At 42.5% G+C, this 23,418-nt stretch overlaps 1 protein-coding gene across 11 annotated transcripts in view; it reads left to right on the top strand.

The window, feature by feature from the left end:
- The window catches only part of nav2a (neuron navigator 2a), a 249,424-nt gene that overhangs the window by 156,212 nt on the left and 69,794 nt on the right, over nt 1–23,418 (top strand). For all 11 annotated transcript variants that reach the window (XM_061737815.1, XM_061737788.1, XM_061737743.1 and 8 more), the window contains exons 2-4: nt 8,221–8,338; nt 13,746–13,798; nt 23,256–23,328. In XM_061737815.1, the coding sequence (XP_061593799.1) occupies nt 8,221–8,338; nt 13,746–13,798; nt 23,256–23,328 (244 nt within the window). The remainder of the gene's footprint in view (nt 1–8,220; nt 8,339–13,745; nt 13,799–23,255; nt 23,329–23,418) is intronic.

The raw sequence follows: 23,418 nt of genomic DNA, 5'->3' as shown, positions 1-23,418 counted from the left end.
AAATAACCATCACAGTTTGGCCACTTTGCGCAGACTGCTGTCATCCTCTGGCCTTCTGGAAGTTTAGGGAGTTCTAGATGTTTGTTTAGACCTGCCAGTTGTCTTCATCGACGTGACGGCCCCCCATGGCGGATTACGGTGGCCTCAAGGTGCCGGTCAGGAGCTACAGCCGCTTCTCCTGTCAAAACTTCAAAGTGGTAAGAAAGCAGCGACGGAAGAAAAGAGGATGTGAATTCGATGGCGGGGCTAGAGTTTTGTATGCATTCTTGTTGTCATGGCTACATTTGATCTTATTCAGTTGGAGTAAAGCCAAACAGCCCATGGGAGACCATCCAAATTAGCATTTCAGTAGTAACGCCTTTACCGCTGGGGTTAACAGAGGGGACTTGTGGGAAAGAGGTACAAGAAGAAAGGTCAGCTTGAAATAGACGCGTCGAATCAGATCTCCACGAGCAGCTCGGATTTATTATAGAAACCTGTGACAGAAGCTGTTGCTTTGTGAAGTCGGTGCAGGACTCTGGAGGCTCGCTGTTGGGATTGAGTTATGCCTTTTCAAACCGTGGATGTCCTAAGCATGGCTTGTAAGAGAAGCCTTCATCTTAGCTGGCTCCGTGTTTGATGTTCAAAGGTTGATTTCCTTTGAAAGGTCCGGAGAAAGCAGCGTTATCGGACTGTATCATTTGTAGCCTCAGCACTCAGCGCCATTACCTGGAATATAAAGGGAGCCGTTAAAGTCCTGGCTTCCTATGAAAGCATCTCGTGAAAGATAGCAGCTTTGGTCTTGCTGCGTTCTCAGTTCTTGCTCTCGTTGGTAGATTAGTTCATAATGGCGTGCTTTTTAGGTTGCTTACTGGACCCTGAAAGTAATAAGGCTAATAGTCCTTAAGTTATCAGCATAATAATTGCTGCGCCGCTGACATGGAACTTTGATGGACAGACATGGAGGTGTTGTGGTTCGACGTCATGAGAAAATGTGAACGTTTTCCTTTGTGATTTTCATGCTTGAGCCTCCACAGAGAGACTGAATGGTCCACTACAAGCCTCTCAAGTATGTAAACAGTCTCAAAACCCTCTTGATTAAAAGTGCCCATCATCGTCAGCAAGTCCAAATTAGATGTGGTGGGGTGCAAAAGGCTCTAATACAGCCTGTTACCCTGATCTTTCTTTATATTCTCCCAGTCCTTGTGATAGCGTGCGTAAAAAAAATTCAAAACAGTTCATTTTATGCTCAGATGTTTGCTCTTTTGGCTTGCTCTTTTATTACTTGCAGCATTACTCTGCAGCTGAGGAACAACAGTATTGCTTACATGACATTACCAGACTCCACACAGGTCACGTTTCTGGATAACACCACACGCTGCTCGCAGTTCATCCAGAAATCAGCTACGATTCGAGCAGTAGGACGTCTACGCAGAGCTGTTCTCAGCCAAACTCTCGGACATGAACGGTTGTGTATTTCAATATGTCATTCACCCAAGACCTGAGGAGGAAAAAAATCTGGTCAAAGTGGCACAAACATGGTCACATTCAGTGAAAATGTGCCAAACATAAAGCTCAAACCTCGACTCATTCACGTCTCCTCCAACTGAAGGGCACTCCGACTGCGTGAAGCGCTGGCCGTCCTCGCCCTCCGCCGGACCGGGCTGAGTGTGCACTGCGGGGATGGCTTGTGTGCGTCATGCCCTTCTGCAGGCATCACAAACCAGCGCGGTGACTCAGCAAGCCGGGGCAGCGGGGATGCGGGATGCGCAACAGATTTGTGCGTTTGTGTGAAAAGAAGATGCAGCTGTTTGAGAGAGTGACTCATCCCTGTCGGGCTTTGAAGAACCGATGGCTTAAATTGGATATTATTATGTGAACATGCCACATGGCTTCCTTTGCGGTGAAGGTTGAAAATAGGAAAAGCATGAATGGTTGTTTTCATTAAATGTCAAGATGTCTGTTTTCAAAGGCGCAGCCTTGTGTGTGTGTGTTTGTTCCCAGCAGCAGAAGCCAAAAGCTAGTATAGAGCCCTCTTTAGTATATCCACTAAAAACTGATGCTAATAATTTGTAACTACCCAGACATATGAAGGCTCCGATGTTACTGCTCACTGTTCCAACCAGGAATGAGTTTACTCTTGCATCCGACTTATTCCCAAAGCAGGATGTCAATAGGCTCAGTGGAGTTTCCATAAATGCCTGACTCTTTGCATTAGTCAGTGCTGGGTAACTCTTTCAGATGATGGGAATGCCCCTGACCCCTGACCAAATTAAAGCCCCTATGAAAGACCACCAGTCCCGTGAGTGGAGGGCTGGGATTTCTGGGAGCTTCTGGGAATGGTGGGATTTCCCCTTTGGAAAGACGTGACCGTGAATCTGCACATCAGATGATTTCCCCAGTGGTGACGTGTAGCTGTGACAGCCGTTGTTAGTGGAGGCTGTTTTCACACGTGCCGGTTAGCATCCGTGGCGCGGCCCTTGGTGCACACCAGACTGCAAACGTTTGTTGTCACTCCAGCCCAAATGCGGCGCCACGAGCCACATGACAACAACCAGTGCTGTCATTGGTTAGTGTCGCTCTTGGAGTGGCATGTTTCCATGACAACCAGCATCAAGTGAATAGCTTAAAAACAAAGTGTTTGGCCGCTTTTTCTTGTAGACTGTTTGTTTGTGCCGCCGTCCATGAAGCGCGACTGTGGATGGGAGGTGTTTGTCAGCGATTGCTAGCATTCTTTTTATTTTCTCTTATACCGTTATTTTGTTTGTGCTCTTTTACAACCCACAATGCATTACCCAGTCGTCCAGGGTGGCTTTTATAGCTCAAGCATATGGCGTCCACCCGTGCTTGGGTTGGCTCAAGGTTGCAGGGCTTTTTACAGCACAGGCAGACCGCATCAGAATCACTGATGGCTGTAGTGGGACTTCCTCTTCAGAGACGTCTCGGTACGTCTGTTTTGGCCCGCTTGCTGTGTTAACACCGACCCAAGGGAGCCACAACCATAACCAGAGTTCCTTTGGGCCATGCTGAATAGTGGGAGTGTGACAACACCCCAAGACAAGATATAATATACCTAGAAACATTCATATAATGCTTGAACACAGGAGAACATTATCACGACCAGGGAGATCAAATATAGACATCTGAATATTTATATCCAACTCAAGCAGGGTACATACAGAAAGGTTATTGGGCTGTTTTTGTCACGATTTTTCGTCTTGTCTGCCTCCTAACGTCGTGTTGCTTTTTCCAGTTGCCATGGCTGTTGCTACGTTTCTTCCTCGTCATTTGATCACGCGAGATTTCTGCTGTATATGTGGTGTGCTGTGCTGAGATTATCGAAACACAGTGCAATAAATGCCTGATTTTCTATATTCATGTGTGGGGTCTCAACAGAGAATAATCCCTTCAGATCTGGGAAAAAAAAATGCGTACACCCCGCTTCACTAGTGTCATACTTCCACGACAAATATTTAAAGTTTTGTTTTGTCTGGCTTATCTTTGTTTTCCAAAAGGTTTCGCAAACATGTGGCATATATGATTTAGGAGCCATTTTATGCAAACTAGCTCAGTTTTCATTGACTCACAGTGACATGTTTTACAAATATAATCATAGTTTTTAATACACTTGGAAGATACCTCTTTCCTGTCAATAACCATGCACTGTGGAGCTCCATCCCATCATGTTAGTAGCCTGTCCACCACCAGTGAATTAATCTAGTTACTTCTGTCGTCAGTCACATCATCAGTAAACACCAGAGAGACACGTGCCCGTACCATAACACTCCTTCCACCATGTTTGACAGATGATGTGCTCCTTTGGATCACAACCTTTTCCTTTCCTCTTCCATACTTTTTTCTTAATATGCATTTCATTTGTCCAATGAATCATGTTCCACAAATCTGGTAGCTTAGATGGCTTTCCTGTTCTTGAAAGTTGCCAGTTGTTGTAAACCCTTTTTTTCCTTTCATGAAGGCGTTTCTTGAATTTAACAGGGACGCACCTGTTCTGTTGTTGCCATGAAAATGTTCTTTGACTTTCAATTTTAGTTGTCTTTTGTGGTCATCAAGGAACTTCGATGCCGTTGAGCTCAAAATGTTTTTTTTGGTCCTTTTTCTTCTAAAAATGTAGAATGTACCAGTTTATTTCGTTTTTTGCTGTTTCCATTATGTATATGTTTTTTTCCTCCAGCCTTTCTTTTGGCATCCTTGTGGTGCTATCACCACTGAGTTGGAAAATGTAAGAAAATAGAGTCAAATCTAATCTTTATTTCTGTAGCTATGGTTTAATCATTTTATCAAACACAATGTAATAATACATAAATCCTTATGATCCCTCTTCAAACTACGAGTACTTCAAATATATCATTTGAAATTTGACCTGCCTAAGAAGATGAAAAGAGAGATACCTACTCAGGATTTCAAAGGAACATGTTGTGATTTGTCCACTTTTTAATTTTTTTTGTTGTTGCATCCACTTACCTTCAGGCTATCCGACCCCTCCACGTCCCTGTGGTTATCAGCTCTGTGAATGAGGCTACCCTTTTTAGCTCATTTTATTACATCCAAAAACCCTCAATTTTCCTGGCTGAAACTACTTCAAAGAAAACCTCCACCTTCACACAAAAACTGTAGATTGCACCTCCTTTTCTTCACAACGGGCTTGAGAGTGTGAGTTGAAAGGATGGGGCTTAATCCAGCTGCTTGAAGACTTTTTGGGATCGTGTCATGCAAAGCCCTTTTTCTTTTCTTGTTTTAGTACACGTGTGTATTGGAATGTCGCTGGCATGATTGTAGACTGCTCCGAGGCTCTTTCAACTTAATATGTGGTCTTGCACACATAAAACGTTTGCATCTTAGCTTTGTGCAACGATGAGTGTTCGGATGTGCGTGTGTGTGTGCGCGCCTTTGAAGTTTGCACACCTGTTGTCGGCCGTCACGAGAACACTGACTCATCCATCGGCAGAAAAGCTGAAGGTTTGTTTACGGTGCAAACACAAAGAATCACTGCGAGGGGTCACTGCTGTGTCACACTCCTCACCCTGCATCCTGTGGGATCACTTATACGCATCAGCCTGACTTAACTGCTGTGCACACATTCAAGAGTCCTGTCAACTGTCCCAGTCGCAAAGAAAATCAAACAAGATTACTTATTATATGTGTGGCCAAGTTACTGGGAGAAAACTGGATGTTGTATTATTGACTCTGACAGGCGGTTCCACAGGTTATCATCGGATGAAAGCACCGGTTGGATTCTGTCCCGGCCTGATTCTGAGGGGAGACTGCAGTGGATAAAAGAGCTGGGCATATTTTGTGAAGCCCCATATGTGGCACCAGCCAGTCCACGAGTCAGACTGCTCTTTTGAGTTTAGATATTGAATCAGGAATCCAACAGGCAGGTGACAGGGTCAGACAGCAGGCAGAGATCAGACGAGAAGTAGAGAAGCAGCCCATTTAGCACGAATGGTATTAAAGGTTCAGTAGTGGGACAAGGACGGAGCCCTGTGGAACACTGTTACCAATTTTGGTGAATGGGAAAGGCCCTTTTTTCACATGTTCAGACTGGAATTTATCAGATAATTCTCACTTAAACCAAGCTGATGCTGTTTTTTTAACTCAGTAACACATTCAACCTACGGTTGTCACAAACGATTGTTTTTTAAACGATGAATCTAGCGATTATTTTTTCGATTAGTCAACTAATGTGTTGAATTTTTAAAAATAAATTTAATTAATTTTTCCATTGATTATTTTCCCATTACTCACTGAATGTCACCATTTAGACCATGTGTATATCAAAAGATTTACTGATATTTTAATTATTCTTTAACATTTCACTTCTCCTCAAAAATATTGTCAAAGTGAAATCAAATGAGATGAATAAAGTTTCTCAAAACAATGCATTTAGAACCCAGATGTATCATCCAATAAGATAAATAAAAGATTCAGGGGCAATACAAAAATAAAAATCTAGTGCAAATAAAAGGCAACTGGCAAAGAGCTGCCAACATGTCTTTGCTTCTTTTTCTCCTGGAAGTAGCAACAATAGCCTGCAGAAATTGGAAACGGAGCATGACATACCCAACCTTGAAACAAATCATTTATATCTCACATTTCTTTGAATCCTCAACATCTTAACATTTCCGTCTCTATTAAACAGTTCAGCATTGCTCTGTGGAGCACTACTCCTCAACAAAAATCTGTCCGAGCTGAAATAAAATCCAAGCAAGACTGATTTTTAGACGATGCTTAACGTTATTCATGTGGTGCATTTGTCATAAACACAACGTTCCACTGCTACTAAAATCGAATTCAATGTTAGTGTTTAAAAATCTAGCATTCCTGTGTGGGAATGGAACAAGCAACTTAACAGAACATAGTGTTTTGTTGCCAGCTTGACACAACGCTTCAGTATGTTTTCTCGTCAAATGTTCACGCGTCGCTGTATTACTAGCGTGCTATGCTAGCTGCATCTTGCATCTACCAACCACAACATCATGAATAAAATTGTTCCACACTTTAGAAGACCGTGTGTGAGCTTTTATTCTTCACCGGGGGAATCCGTGCTTGCACTATCGCCATGACCAGACGCAGCAATGTTTTTATCCAGCGCATTGATGCATATTAGTCACGCTGACGAATCAAGTTGTCAATCACATCGACTCATCATCCCAGGCAGCCCTAGTTCAAACCACCACGGACCACATCAAATGAAGCACTGAGGTAGCAGAACAAAAATAAACAAGTTTAAAGCCTTGAGACTGTTGGTAACTCACACAAGCGCTGTTTCTGCACTATTTGATCCAAATCATGACTGAAACTTTCAACACCAATATTTTATATGCCAATTAGCGATTACTATAGTTGATTTGCAGCTGTGTTTTTCAAAAACTTTTATTTATCTTATAGGTAGATTGGATATTACTCAATAATTATTTATCACTCCTGGATCAAGACCGTCTTTTTAAAATAGAGATTTCATTAAAGTGACCTTAAAAGCTCATAGCCTATTAATAACGCTGTTAGCTCGTCTAAATTTAACATGTCTGATTTATTGGCCAGTTTGCTAGATAAAATATCTTTTTATTTGCCAGTTTAGCAGTAATGATATAGACATTTATAGACATTTACCGTACCTTTGTAATATCAACAAGCCTGACTTTACGGGATGAAGCCCTTGGAGTCGGATAGGGGTCAAATAGTTGCTGGGTTTAAATAGTCCCAGTGTCATGTGCAGGATTCTATAAATTATCCGTCCATGCGGTGGAGGAATGGCTGAGTAGAAATCTGATACCATTAACCAGGCCTGTGCTGAAAGAGGAGCTTTTTTGGGGTGTTTTCAACTGGATTTAGCTTCTGTGTTATAGCCTGACCTGACGGTTTGCATATTCTCAGTGTATGCATATTAATTCCCTCATAAAGCAGTTTGTTTCCATTATATTCTCATGCATTCTCATATATTACTGTTAATTCCCATCCATCCTTGATATTTCTTGAGATTTTGCAATCCTAGTGAGACGTCAAAAGCGAGGCAGGTGAGCTGCCACATGCATCTCACGTCCACGTGAGCAACGACGGACTCTGAAGTTGCAGTTGTCAAACAGAGGCTCTGCAGTTTACAGACATGTCTGTGCATTGCTGCAAACAAAGATAGCCTCACGAGGTGTCAGTTTCTCAAATATAACACTTTTATTAAGAATAGATTTTGTGTAACTTCCCCTCAACCTTTGTGTGCCCCCGTTTTTGATCTTAGAAATAGAAACTCACTTCTGTTGACGAGTGAGTGAGGGAGTAAAGGAGAGAGTTTGGCAACTAATTATGAGGGAAGCCATTCAGATTATTCAGATGCTTGCTCTGGCCCCCTCCTCTCCTTCCCCCAGGCAGTGAAGGGTCTTTTCTGTCCCTAGAGAGTGATGTCAGCATGGCCCATTGAAAACAGCCGCCGTGTGCTCCGAGATGAATGCCCTGGCTGAGCACAATGGCCCCAATTTGAATACCACGCGGATATATGCCAGATCGGAGCCCCAACAAAAGAAAGAGGGCTACTCCGCTCCCATTCAAGCATGCTGTTATTTTATTAGTCGTAAATTTGATACAACCATTTATACCTTTTGTAGTTTTCAAGTATTTCTGGAGTTTAAAACGCATGGAGGACCTGGCGGGGCTGTCCCACTTCTGGACTGGATTTTGTTTTGGCGGCTCGTGACTTAAGACGGCACTTGTGTTTGTGTGCGCCTGCAGATCTACACGGACTGGGCCAACCACTACCTTGCAAAGTCAGGACAAAAGCGTCTCATCAAGGACCTCCAGACAGACGTCACAGACGGGGTGCTGCTGGCTGAGATCATACAGGTCGTAGGTAAGGAAACGCTGCTTTCATTACACAGTCTGTTAAAAAGCCTGCTCTGATTGTCTGGTAGCTGAGCGTGGAAAAGGGGAACCACGTCATTACTTTGAAAGATACAGTTGACCCTTGCTAATCAAGACAAAACTTACTTTTTGTTGATGTTGCTCAACATAGGGCACTTTTACCCTGTTATCTTCTGTAATACTCTATCATTCAGACTATTGTTTCCCCTGGTAAATAAAAAAGTGGCAAAATAAGAAATATTTTCTTGGTTTTTGCACTGTTTTTATTTATTTCTATAACATTTCAATCTCTTAGTTATTTGAGTAACCTACGAATATGTACTTTTTGTACTTTTAAGGCATTTTGTTCATTCATGTTTTCATTCATTCATGTTTGTGAAGTTCAGAGTGTGAGTTCACATGACTGCAGCACTGTACTGCTGCTCAGCCTCAAGCAGGCTGTGAAAGTTGGCTGTTCCTCCCTGTTTTTGACCTTCGTCCCCACCGTGTCATCATCATCGGTCTTGTCATTTCGTCCGGCCGTCCTCAGGCTGTCATTGCGTTTGCTGGCAGACTCGAGGCCGAAAACAGGCCGACACCAGCTGACTGGTGACTCAGCATGTCAGCGACTGAGTCTGCACCCAGCACTTCCCCCCGTGTCTATCTTCGTCTGCGATGAAGGGTGTGATTGTGCTCATCACATAGTTGGTGTGCAAGGGATTGTCTTTTAAAGTTAGATCAGTCAAGTTATGATCATTTGTATATATGTAGTTATTTCAGTGTGTCTGGTTGAGCTGCAGAAACACAGAATCATGTGCACCTGAGTCATTTTCCAGCACTTCCTCCAGGGTGTGCATGTGGGAATGCAAATGTCAACTGAGACACAACACAGTTTGCGCTGAGTTTACCGAGCCAGCTGGTATGAAAAATTCAATATATGTTATTGTGAACCATAATACAGAAACAAACAAGCGTGTTGGTCCATGGAAGTCCTTAACTTTAAGCAGGAAGGAGATTCTGGATTTCCCTTCTCTGCATAAGCTGTTTTATTCAGCAGCAAGGAAAGAAAGAAGGAAAAAACTCTCTCCCAGAGAGGGGAAAGAAACCACAAGAGATAACACTAGTTTTTCTGAGACACAGAAGTCTATTAAATACATTTAAGGCTCAAATTTAGCTTTCACTTTAGGGTTTGGCTGTGTTTTCTCTGGACTGAAGTTCTGCTGCTTTGTAACACCCAGAGGGCTTTTAAAGCTGAATATTGGGCTTTGAAGTCGAAAAAGGAAAAGAAAGTATCAAACGATGGGGTTTGATACAGTTCAGAAATCTTCCAAGAATGTACAGCAAACAAATCCCACAAATAGTTACAGCTTCATACTGCAATAAAACAGATAAGGGGAAATTAAAAAAATCCCAGCTACCGTCAGGCTTCTGTAAAAATGTGTGCAGTGCCGTGAGGCCAGGGGCTAATGAGTACACTACAAATATGAAAAATGTGTAAAAGTGAAAGATGAAAACCACCCCAGAAAACTGTGGAACTCCTTCAAAACACGAGGTTAAAGTGAAGTCCAGTACAAACTGTTAAGATCGGCGTATCTGCACCACATCCTCCCAGAATAATGAGGCAGCTGTTGCTCTGCGGGGGAAAAGGACGACTTCCTTATGAGCAGCTCCAGGACTGTTTAAAGCACGGTTGCAGATCAATAAGATGAATCCAAGCTAGCAACTAATGCTGTCAGTTTATTGGCACCATTTGGGCCACATTAATATATTATTGATTACTTAATTATATATTGGTAGCATACATTTGGAAAGTGGCTGAAAAATCTCTCTTGATGTCAGAGTAATTTTTTTAAAGGCCCATCCCTAGTTGATATCAATAAAAGGAAAGTTACAATAACAGATACAAGAAGCCCCTCATTTTTATATTTGACACCGAGAGTACATTTCAGGTGACACTGCTGATGTATGAAAATGACCCTAGCTTGAAACTGTAGAGTAATGGTGTTGTGGAAAAACCCATTAAATGCTCTTTACTATGTTCTTTCCAACTAGGAGAATAACTGGACTGAAACTGAGTGTCTAAGTTACCAAAAATAAGACTTGAGAGATGATCCAGATTTTGGTAGATTTAATTAAACAGTAAAAGAAAATATATCAGGCGTCTCGATGAAGAATGAAAATGAAACAAAGGCAGCATAATGATTTTAAGGCATAAAAGATGATTCATTCTTACAATTCAAGTAGACAAAAACATCTTTAGGTCAGTGTTAATCTTGTTTTTAAGCAGATTTGGGCCAAGGCTATATTTTGCTGCTCTCAGCAGTTTTTGGTTTAATCAAGTGGCCAAGGGTACATTTTCCATCACAAATAGAACTTTTTTTATGTATATATCTATATTTTTATATCTTAATCAAAGGAAAATGCCCTTTTGTTCCTGTAATTGACCTTTTTGATGCCACAGTTACTGGACAAAATGCTAAAAAATAAATATGCAGGCTATGGAACCATATTCCCTTGCTTGAAAATGAAAGACTTACAAGATAACTTTAGTTAATAATATCTGAATGATACAAAGTGCTTCACAGTGTGTAAATGTGGCATGTGAGGAGGTCGGGGACCAAACCCTTTTATTCCTGTTCAACCAGTCTGAGCCGAGCCCCCCCATGGTTAGAGGACGTCTGCATTCTTTAAGAAAACGTACTTAAGCCTATATTCACAGTGTGTGCTGACGGGTGGCTGATGCCATGTTCTCAGATTGAATCGTCACCATTCAGCTGTTCTGGCCGGCGTCTCTGCCCGCTGGGTCTTGACATGGAGACACTGTGGGCTCATCCTCCACAGCCACCGGTGAAACTGTGGAGTTGTTAGATGTTGAACAGTAAAGCTCAGTCTGAGATTTGAACAGACGGGGAACTTGTTTACTAACTTATTAACTTTCTGAATTCTGAAGAAAGGCCTTTTTTTCTCAGAATGAGATTTTTGGGGCATCTGGTTTCATCTCCAGCGTTTTAATTGCGTTTTTGGTTCCAGCACTTTTAAAGAATCCTGCATTTATGCAGCCTGACTGTTTACTATCTATCAGGGCTCGATCTAAATATTTGTATATCTGGATATTGTAGGTGATTTAAGCTTCTCTGTTAAATTGATGCGGTATATATTAGGGCTAGGCGATATGGACCAAAAGTCATATCTTGATATTTTCTAGCTGAATGGCGATACTCGATATATATCGATATTTTTTCTGTGCCATAATTGGGGTTACCCCCAAAGCATTATAGGATAGCATCTCTGTTAGCTAAATTTTTTTCTGAGGCAAACCCTTAAAAAAACAGTCAGTTTTAATACAAAGCCACGTGCCAAATGTCACACAGGTACATTTATTAACAGAGGTCTGCACAATATCAAAATGTATAAAACAAATGAAATCAAAATAAACTGCCTGCATATATAAAATAAAGATGCTTCTTGAATAAATTGCGAAAAAGAGATTTTTAATCTCAACCAGTTTTTGTTTCCTGGTGAAATAAAGGTTAAATAAATAAAAAAAATAAAACAAATATCCCTTTCCTGCATAACAATTAAATTAAAATACACTGTGCAATTAATACAATGTAGACAGTAACAGGCAGACTTTTCCACTGAGGTTGACAGTTGTGCAAATAACAAAACATTTGTGCAAATCTCAAATAAAACCTTCAAGTCAATTTGTAACAAAATAAGCTATATCAAAATCATTAAAAAAAAAATCGATATAAACGATATTGTCTCGTACCATATCGCGTTTGAAAATATATCGATATATATTAAATATATATATATATAAATATATATAATATATATTAAAATCTCGATATATCGCCCAGCCCTAGTATATATCCCTCCTTAACCGCTACGGTACAATGTGCACCATCTCAGGTATGTAGTGTCGGATCAATGCAGACCCCAACCAACGTGAGAACTGTATTTCCTAATAGCAATATATGTGGCTATTAGTTCATTTCTGTCAAACCAGATAGATATATTGAAACAATAATGGCCTGGCTACCAGCAGATGAGTGCTCTCACTCACTCGTGGTCGTAAAGTATTACTCCAGGTCACTTTAGTAGTTAAAGTGAAACAAATGGCGTGCCAAGACCTGTTAGTGGCAATAATTTAAACTGAGTGACGATGAGACGAAAAGAAGAAGTGTTCAGTGCTACTTGATTTATTGGAAAAACCTGGAGTTGAAATTTGGGCCATCGCAGGTGGCACAACAGCCAATAAAAGTCAGTGTGAATGAACCACTGAGCAGCCAATCACTTAACTAATGTAGAGACAGTCCACTTACTTGGCTGCTATATAATGTATTATATACAAGATATATTATATACAGCGGCAGATAATACATTTGCTATAGTTATAAATCATTAATAATAAACCATCTCCTGTCAAAGCTCCAGAGCCCAACCAGCACGCCGGCCCAAGTATTTCTATCTGTGTTTTAGGAAACAAGCAGGAACTGTTGCTAGTGTGGATCTAAATACCTCAAAGAAGATATTTCTTCAGTATTTGAGTTAAAATTTTGGTGAATGACTCCCATTTAAACATTGTTTTTCATCTTCACACAAGTTGAACACATGGTGGCAGGACGACCTGCTCATCTGAGAAGTTGAGCAGGTCTGTTGAGCAGGTGAAGACTGATATAGCAATATGAAATTGTAAACTATTTTATCATTTAAGTTATTTTGAGATTTATATCCCCCTAAATTAGGATGTTCACTACCATTACAGGAAATATGGGAGCTAACATCAACTTGTTAATGAAAAGAAAATCACTTTTTGGTAGAAATGTTACTAATAGTAATAGACCAAAGTCAACACAGTGTGTACTGCATGACACTCCAAAAAGTTTGGGAGCGACTGATTTAAAAATAAAACCAGGTGATGATGGTCCAGCGTGTAAACTCAAGCGGTTGAAGTGTATCACAGAGCAGACGCCAGAGTTTGAGAGACACTTAGTGCACTCCATCCTCCCGAGATGGAGCTGCCACGTCTCCAGCGCAGGAGACGGTTGTTGGCACAGTTGTCAGCTGTGATGTGACGGCCGTGTCTCAGCTGCTGTGGGCTGGGCCTCCTAATGGACACCCCACACACACATGCACACACCCCCTTTTTTAAAAAAAAAGAAAAAAAGCAGCACAACACTGCTGTTGGGTCCCCCCGACGGCACCCTCCCCATTTGCTGGGACCAGATAGTGTTTCACGTCTCGGTGGGAGGGGAGACGTGGGTGGGGGACCCACAGACACAGGCATGACCACCTCCGCCGCCCCACACTCCGACCGGGACACTCGCATCGCTCCGCAGCAGCAAAACAGAGGATTAAATGATCTGAACACACCTGAAAAGTTTCTCTCGTCTCCTCTTCTGTTTCTCCAGCCAATGAGAAGATTGATGATATCAATGGCTGTCCCAAGAGCCGCTCTCAGATGGTAAGTGACCTTCTAAGCCTGTTTGTTTGTGTGTGCGCATGCGTGTGGAGAAACAAACGCCTTTGATTTCAGATCTCAGCGGTCCCATGTGGAAGCTGCGGCGCAGAAACCCCAGTGAATGCTTGTAGATGGGAATAGTTTGTCCATTTATATTTACTTTTACGGTCTAGCATCTGCAAAAACCTCTGGCTCAGACTTCTGACTGTTGGCGCTCAGTTGAAAGCACATTAGGTTTTGGTTTTTGGGGGCCACTCTCACTTCATCTTTTTACACTTGCAGAGAAGAATGTTTCACATTCTTCAATAGCAAAAGCTGACGGGGAACATTGGCTCTCGTGACAAAAAGAAAATATCTCCGACCAGTTTTAATGTGCTTTTGTCCTCGGGGGCTTTTAGCAAATAGGAAAGTGGGATATTTTTCATAACACTGCGAGTGGCGGTTTAATGTTTTCACAGTTTTGTGCTCTCTGTGGGAAATGGGCCGAGCATCCCAAGGCAGGGCCGCCCTCCACGCTCCGTGTGATGGGCTGTAAATTGGGCCAGTGTGCCAGCTGAGGGGGGCTATTTTTGGCCACCGGCCAGTTCGCTGAAGCCTTCAAAGCACCAGCGAGACCAACAGACATGCACACCCAAATTTAACATCTGAGGAGGAGGTGGGACGCACAGCTGATCCCTGAACCCTCATTCCAAGCGCATCGCACCCATATCACTATACCTACGAGGACATTCTCTTCACTGGTCTTTGTATTCCTCACTCCTTGTCTTTTTTTCTCTACGTTTTGGCTTTGATTTAATTGTTTTAATGAGATAATCTTATGTTAAGAGTTAGAGGTTCAGTGATTGCTGAATAGTCCACCAACCCGGCCATGATGTAATTATTATGTAATAGAACCTTTTAGGTTTTCAATGTTTGTTTTTTTCTTTAATCGTCTGCTCAGTTGAATCACTTCTCTAAATCTAAGAAAAAGAGAAATTGTTGACCTGAAAAAATATAATTTTTTTTAAAAAGAGTAAAAGTTGAGTTTTTTTTGTTCAGAAACTTTGATCTCATGTCTAAACAAAGCAGTGTTTCTATTTTTTGACAGATGACTTGTAGATGAAGTTCAAAGGAAGCGGTTGTGTCTCTTTCTGAGGTTTGGTACGTGCACGTCTCGTGCACGCAGTGTCATTTGGCCCAGAATGTGAGGTACCGAACCCTCAGACGTCGCTCTTGAACAGAAGCCGCAGCAGTTTCCTGCCGGTCCAAACGTCCCTCCTCCAGCAAATGAAGGGGTTTCAGTTACCGCATATAGGATGGGACTGCGTTAGATAACGGGAAAAAGTCACAACGGAGTCAAAGAAACGTATATCTTTAGTATTCATTCAAGCAATGTGAATGGTGCACTAGCCCAGATCTGCTCATATTTAGCAGGTTTGAGCTCAGCTGCATCCATTTGCCGTTGAGTGCTTTTGGACTTCTGTGTTTAATCGCAGATTTTATTTCCTTTTTTTTTTGTTAAAGCCAATTTCAAAGCAATCAAGCACAGCTCAGGGGAGGTGGAACCACAGCCATTATGCAAATATCCGCTCCGTGTGTTGTAGCCCTGTCAAAACAAACGCACGCAGATCCATAGTTTACTCGGCAGCTGTGTTGGAAAACTGTGACTTCCCACTTCCACTCAACTTGATTTCATTGCTTTCCTGATTCCCAGAGCTTCCAGAGCTGTTGCCACTCATCAGACACTTCACCCCAGCGCCGCCGCTAAATGAGTAAACATGGAAATAAGGTCCGTCGATGGATTACGCTTCAGCGCTCTCACCGCGCACTCGGCCCACTTGATTAATGTCCTGGCGGCACAGGCTGCTTTTACGACCGTCACATCCTCGTTAAACGGACCCCACATCACCCGATCTGTCCTTCGCCACCCACTCTGTGCAAGTGTGTGTGTAGTTTTTTTTTTTTTTTTTTCTGTCTGTGGGTTTTAGTGGAATGGTGTTTATTTCACACTGAGCTGTTGAAACCACACAGGATGCCATGCACACGCAGACCCACAAACAAACTTCACTTAAACTGTTTTGTCTACATCCCATGGTGACACAATAGCTTCTGAAGTGGTCCATATGGGTTTTTCCTGCAATGAGACGTGGAAAACCATGTTTGATTAGTGTTTTTGAAGTCTTTCGGTCGTGATTTAATCTGATTACTGAGCCTGTTAAAGTGTTGCTTTAATCCTCAATAATCTGATTGGAGGACTGATTTATTTTTTCCGTCCGATCTGCTGCTGCTGGGACCGGAAGAGTTTGGTTGGGAGGCTGACCAGCGCTGGTAGAAGCTGGCAGGACCAGTTGTTTAATGGGCTCAAAGTTCCCTAACCTGAACTAGATTTGTAGACAAGACTGCCTAAACCGAGACCAAGACAAAACCAAGACCAGAGTACCAAGACAGACCAAGACTAGTTCAGCTCAAGACCAAGACCAAAAACAAACCTAGTTATTTCATCATCTTGTGTGAATTGTAGAACATCAGCACCATCCTGGTTCAGCTGCTTAGTTTCCACATGAGGTTGTATTCAACTGCAGCACAATAACACAGAGAAGTGGATGATGATGTTGAACTCACTATAAATGTTTCATCAATTAGCTGAGATCAAATATGTGTGGCGACTGCACTTCCGCTATTTCTGCACTATTTGAGGATTGACTCAAGTGCTTTTAAGGATTGACACGACTACTAATTAGTCTCAAAGTCATCTAGCAAAATAACCAGCCTCCAACACCCCCCTCCACTTCAGAAAAGTCTCATGAATAGTAAATGTTACTGATTTAAATGATTCTGAATTTGTAGATGGAATGTGAATTTTAAATATTAAAGAAACACACATTTATCCACTTGAAATTGCATTATTTACCATTATAGTAGCCAGATTACACTGAAGAACTGGTGATCACCAGATTCTGTCACCTTGGTGTGTGCAATGACATCTCAATTATCAAAGTCCGAGACCTGGTGAGACCGAGAGACCCGAGACCGAGACAAGAACAAAGACTGTCAAGGCCGTGACAAAACCAAGACCACAAAAAAATGGTCTGGAGACCAGTCTTGAGACCAAGGCCAGTCTCCAGACCTACAAGTGCAGCGGCGCTTTCCAGACGCTTAGATGCTTTCTTTGAGGACAGGCCCAGCACAGCTTTGCTTGAATGTGTGCAGAGCGGCTTCTGTTAGTTTGAATCCCTCTGTGAGAGATCTGCAGAGATTCACGGTAATTGGCGGATATTACTTTTCATCTTTGACACAGACGGCCGCCAGCGTTTCCGTCGATGGCGGGTGGCTTTAACGAAGCGCGAGAAGTCAAGACAGAGATTTCATTCGAGTCTCAACGAGCTGGTTAATGTTTGATCAGAGAGAAGGGTCCTTCCCTCATGTGTCTGGGAGAGAAATCCCCAACTGTCAGCTGGTCACAGTTTACCTACTGCAAGTGATCACATGTTCGGCTGAAGAGAACCAACAAATTACAGGTTGTGTTGCTAAGCAACAAGATATATTTTAAAGCAAGTTGAGACCACACATTTTACAATATTATAATTTGTCTATTTATAATTTGTCTATTTGTGAAGTTATGCAAAAACTACTTAGCTAAAAACAACCCCATGAGGTTGTGTTGTGGATTGGAGTTACTTGAACAAACTTTGGAAATGTTTATTTGTTTATTTTGGCCTTTCAGTTGCATAAGTAAGTCATCTGCTGCAATAACAAATAGCCGATTCATAGCATTTGACATGATGTGCCTTTCAGAAACCCTCCCCTGAACTCGGGAAAGTGCAGATTTTTGAGATTTAACACAAGTTTTCAGGCCTGTTCTGAAAAAAAAAAAGCTTTCATAAGTGATTAAAGGAACTGTAAGTGTTACTCAGACATTTCAACAAAAATACTTTGCACACTAAAACGGCTAAAGGAGTGTTTTCCTGCCTTCTTGAGGTGGACCTGATGCATAGCATTTCCGTCCTGTTTACGTGATATTAAGGCAAAATGGTTGAACACGTTAGCGCGAGATGAGTTGGCGCTCGGCTGATTTCGGGTGTTCATCCAACACCAGTGATGTTTCCATTACCCCTAGATCTGCACAAAATCTAAATATCACAAAGAAAAACCTGTAATGGAAAGCTGTAGTTAAAAAAAACAACCCGCAAAAGGCTAATGTGGTAACCATAGCAACGGCTGATTGCTGTCAGAGATGAAGCTACGTACCAGTCGAGCTGCTGTTTAGCTGAACGTTGGCTTCAGCTGGATGAGATCGGCAACACCTTGTGTCATTATAAATATTCCCAGCAGGAAGAAGGCCCAAAATTTCTAAAAATAAATAAAAGAATACAAAGAAGTATTTTTTTTTCCCATCAAAAACTCTTTCTTTTTCACATTAGAGCCAATCTGATCAACCGAGCAGGAAAAACCCACAGTTTAAGACAATTTCATTCTAGTGGATGACCTTTTATGCTCGTAAATCCTAAAACTATGCATGAAACAAGGTAAAGATTGTAACGATTAAATAAGATAAGAAAAAATGATGAATCTGAATCATCGTCAAAAGTCAGTGGCTGCTAAAATGATCCATATCTGAGATCTGAAAATACTTATCTGGATGTAATCTGTGATGTTCAACCACGCGGGTGTGCAGACAGACGTGCACAGAACAGCTAACCAGTTAAAGTCGGTGTCAAAGAGTTGGTGGCGGTAATGCTTGTGTCGTCACATTAGTGTCAGGTGAACACGTTGATGAGGAACACTGATCAATGAAGATCATTTCATCAGGAAATATCAGCCAACTATAGTATGGCGTGAAGAGCAGGTTTCAGGAAGCTTATTCCTGACTGAAGCAGTGAAGTTATAAGCTTGGTGGTCACTACTGTTCCCTGGCAGCCGGAGGATTATGGGTTCAAATCCCAGCACTGGTCCTTCTGGGTGGAGCTTGTTCTCCTCGTGTCTGTCTGGGTTTTCTCTGGTTACTCCGGGTTTTCCAAGTAATCCGGGTTCCCAGAGTAATCTGGTTACTCCGGTTACTCCAGCTTCCTCCCACAGTCCAAGGAAACACGTCAGGCTACCTGGTGAATGTGAATCACCTGGTAAGTAGGACCGGGTGTTTCAGTCTCACAAGAATAAACATTATTGCAAAGGGAAGATTAAAAAAAACAAACGCTTGCATGACAACGGGGAAAGTTTCATCACTTTTGATGGGAGTTCTGGGGGAAGAAGAACCTTCAGAAGCTTCTGTTATCCTGATTCAGACATATACCGCTCTTCCTTACAGACACCCTCCCTCCCTCTCACTGCTTTCTCTGCCTCCCTCATCCCTCTCTCTCTCCTCTCTCAAACACACACACACACACACACACACACACAACAATGGCAGCCCTGTGATGGGAGGAAGTGTTTGTTTAGAGGGCTGTCGCCTGGCCGGCCCTGCGCCGCTGCCGGGAGCCGGAGCAGAGCAGGCGGCGGCGGCCTGGACTGAGGTGTGAAGCCGGGCAGAGGCAGAGCGGTCGCACGGCGGGAGCACACCTGACTCTCAGACGGACTCAAGCGAGGCTGCTGACGCACAGGTCTGAGGGTTCGTGGCTGAGGAACCTTCTCCTACGATCAGCTGCTGCTGCTTCAGACTCTGGTGTTGTGGCTGAACTTGAGTATACTTTTAATTTCCTACTAGACTCTTATTTATATATATATATATATATATATATATATATATATATATATATATACATATATATATATATGCCGTATATATTTATACACACATTTCCCACACTGTAATCTGAACGTAATCTGAAGTAAGTGTTGTAGTGATCCTGCACACTATACAGGGTTACAGTATCAAAGTAGTATACATGTTGTTAATAGTTTCTTTAATTCAGGGGCTTTGTTATGAATGCAGTTTAATTTTAATCTGTAAACTAAGTGAGCGGAGTAGGATCTTGACTTCTGCAGCCGATGAGAGTCTGAGTGATGTTCCTCCGGCGTTTCTGAGCCTCTGTTCTTGCAGGTTTTAAAATAGCAAGAGATTTCAGTATTTTTACCCCCCCGAGAGGTGTGGCTGGGGCATCTCAGCAGGACAGGGCTGGCATTTGTGATGGGGTATCTCACTGAGGCGTGCTTTCTGAAGGCTGCTGCTATTTAAGCTCCAACTATGATGTGAAGTTTGGGGCGGAAGAGGAGTGGTTCAGTCACTCAGGCGCGGTGTAACCGAGGGTATTAGAGACCAGCTGGGTTGGGGGGGGGGGTTGGTGATTCAAGGAGGTTTATTCTGAGGAAAGCCGTGGAAATCGGAGATGGATGCAGTCTGCATTCCTGCTATTCTTACATTTTCTGCTGTATCACCTATGCAGCAAAGTCCAGCCCAATGACAGGCGTTTCCCGGGTCAGAGGTCACAGAGATGACAGCTGGGGCAGCACCAGGGTTTAAGCTCAGTCAGGGACTCAACATGGCTCTGGATGATTTTAATACGGTATTAACGTTTCAGCAGTGATTTAGACATTTAGCATTTAAAGAAGTACTTGCTGGTGATACAGGAGATGCTGTTTAATGCAACGTTCAATAACGGATGAGTTCAGTTCAAGTATGTTATTGTGCGTCACCTTGGCGTGACCTCAGTGGAGCTTTTCAGTAGCCCATCGTCTGACCAGCTCAGACTACGCGACTTGTGAATATTACCTTGGACATAGCGTAAGCCTGAACTGTTGGACTCACAGCAGAAGTGGATTAACGTGGCTTCTGATCAGCTGCTCAAAAGAATCTGATGCATTTCTGCTCAGAGATGTTTCTAAAGCACAGATCTACTCTTTCTTTTTACTATTTTGCACATGCACCTCGGTATCGATCCAATGTACAAACCAGCTCTTCCCTTGCCAAAAGGAAAAACACCTTAATTGGCTCCATGTTGTGAATAACTCAGCTGCCGGACTTGGAGTGGGGACCAGGAGCAGTGAGCACCTCGCCCCTGTTTTAGTGCACCGGCTCCCAGAACCTTTCAGAGTTGGGTTTAACAACAGGCTTTTTATGACTTCTCACCTGTTTTACTCAACTTTCCTTGTAGTAACACACTTCTGTGTCAGGACGAGGACTTTTATCAGTTCCAGAAGCAGAGCTGAAGACTGCCGGAACAACTTACACCACAGCTCTATTTTATTTCTTGTTCTACCCTTTTATTGTTTTCTTTTGATTTCAAAGGTGTCTTACCTGATGTTATACGACTTTATACTAACAGCATTTAGATCCGCTTCCGTTCCTGTTTGGTTTAAACCGATTCACATACTGTACTTGTTAGCCTGATGAAGTTGATCTTTTTTAGGGTGTTTCTTTTTTACGGCCAAATAATATTTTTCAGAAAACTAGTCAAGAGGGCTTGCAGAGTTTTGAGGAGTGTGCAGGACATGTATGGGGGCAACGTTACTGCAGGGACGGAGGTGTGCAGTAGGAATAACAGAGGGGTTTAGGGTTGAGCTAGGACTACATCAAGCATCGGCCCTCTTGATTGCCGTGGTGATGGATAAGTGGAGAAATGACGGAGTAAAAAGTGACTCATGATCTGCAGTGAGAACAAGGAGCAGGCAGAGGAAGACCTGAGGAAGGGGAGATTCGTGCAAGAGAGCAAAGAGATGAAGGTCAGATGAAGCAAAATAGACTACAGGTTTGCAAATAAACGGGAAGGGAAGATGCTAGGAGTCCTGGGGAAGAAGGTGCAGGAGAGGACCAGAGAGATTCTTGAGCTGGTTAAAGAGGATATGCAGGGGATGACAGAGGAGTATTCAGGAGACGGGTTGAGAGGGAAAAAAGCATGATCTGTTATGGTGGACCCTAAAATGAGGTGCTGAAAGAGGAACAACTAGAGCTTTATCGTGCTCTTGTTTATTACCTGCCGTATCTGCTCCCAGTAAATGTCTAAATATTATTAGAGAGGCAGATATAAGTGGGTTTTAACTCCAGCTTCTCACCTCGCAGCAGGAAACTTCCCCACAGGAGATACACAGTGGGAGCTGTAGGTGGGGCTATATTTAGTCGGTGCATATTAAATGTAATCATGTAATTAATCGTCGGTGAACGGGAACGGAGCTGCTTTCAGCCCACATCCCTTCACAAAGGACGCAGTTCATATGTGCTTTAGTTGTGAAACTACTTTAATCGTGTCTGCTCTATATTTGTACTGCCTTGGCTGTGAGGCTGCGTTTGAGTGCCTGTGCTGTAAAAATGGCTTTCTGTGAGTACTTTGTTGCAGATTAGCTTCACCTCACTTGCAATAAATGTCATTCGGAGAAGATTTAGCACCTCTTTAACCTTTGTGCATATTGTAAAATGTCCATTTTATGGACAGTCCTTTATTTAATTGCTCTGCTGAGTATCCGGCATCTACAGATGTAGTAACGTCTACCTCGGTGTGTAACATGAGCGTGCAGGGGCTGTGGCATATTGTTATGTACTCTTGTATATTTGCTGGACAACAACAGCAGGTACTCTTTGATCCCGCATCATTCACGCTCGATGACTTGTTTAATGTGGTTTACTTTAGGATTGTGAACACCGGCCATCACTTTGGGTGCATAATGGGTCACAGGGTCTCTAAACAAAGCCCGTCTGCCCATCAAATCCTCGTGTAGTCCAGTGTCAGCTCAGCAGTCTGTTCAGGTTGCCAAGGCTGCTGTCATAGCAACTGAGTTGCTATAGGTGGATGGCATCGAAGTACAGTAGCTCTGCTGACAAATGTGTGTTGGGTTTGAATCCTGCCGTGGCTGTGTCACCATGTTCCCATAACCATTTTTGCATACCATAATACAAACAGTCACTTTGAATAAAGGTTTCCTCTACAGCTCAGGGCCGGTACTGCAGGTGTATATCTGCCAAGAACCATGGTGTTGGTCTGTTTTGGGTTTGTTTTTTATTTTTTATAACCTGATATTGATTATTCGTGTCTTATAAAAGGAGTCATGATGAGAGTTTTAAGGAACAAATATTTATATATACACTGAATCTTTGAAGAGACCTGCCAAGATACCTTTAGTTTAGTTTTTTTTCCCCTTAAATTCAACAATCCATCAGCCAGTGTCTAAATATTTAGTTTATGTTCTTGGGAGTTGGGATTTAGGTACCAGACTTTTATGTGAAGTTAAGAGATGCATTTACCGCACACAATCCCAGCATTTTCATTTTGTTTATATTGATGTTTTATTGAGCTCCCGAGGTAGCCGGCTAGCCGTCATCACCGTAGCTCATTTGCACCTTTGGTGGGCTTGACCTCTGAGCTGTGAATAAAAACTGGCCGGTTCAGAAGTTGCTGCCAGTTTTCTTTTCTCAGTGTTGCACATTTGCCTCCATTCTGTTTACGTGCGCTTAGAAACATGCAAAAGGCAGCCCGGCGTGCGTCCTCACATTATACAAACATGCAAATCTAAATGGAAATGCAGCATTGTCTCATTGCTATTTGTCTGTTTCCAGATTGAGAACATAGACGCCTGCCTCAGTTTCCTGGCAGCTAAAGGAGTCAACATCCAGGGTCTGTCTGCAGAAGGTAAGCTAATGTCTTACTTCTCTCTGGAACAAGAACTGTGGCTCTGAAACCAGCTAAGATCAGGCCTTTTAATATTTATTTAACAAAAAA

This window comes from Cololabis saira, chromosome 2 (assembly GCF_033807715.1).
Source record: "Cololabis saira isolate AMF1-May2022 chromosome 2, fColSai1.1, whole genome shotgun sequence".
Classification (NCBI taxonomy): domain Eukaryota; kingdom Metazoa; phylum Chordata; class Actinopteri; order Beloniformes; family Belonidae; genus Cololabis; species Cololabis saira.
The sequence above is the reverse complement of the archived record's forward strand: the minus strand, read 5'-3'. Positions and strand labels throughout refer to the sequence as shown.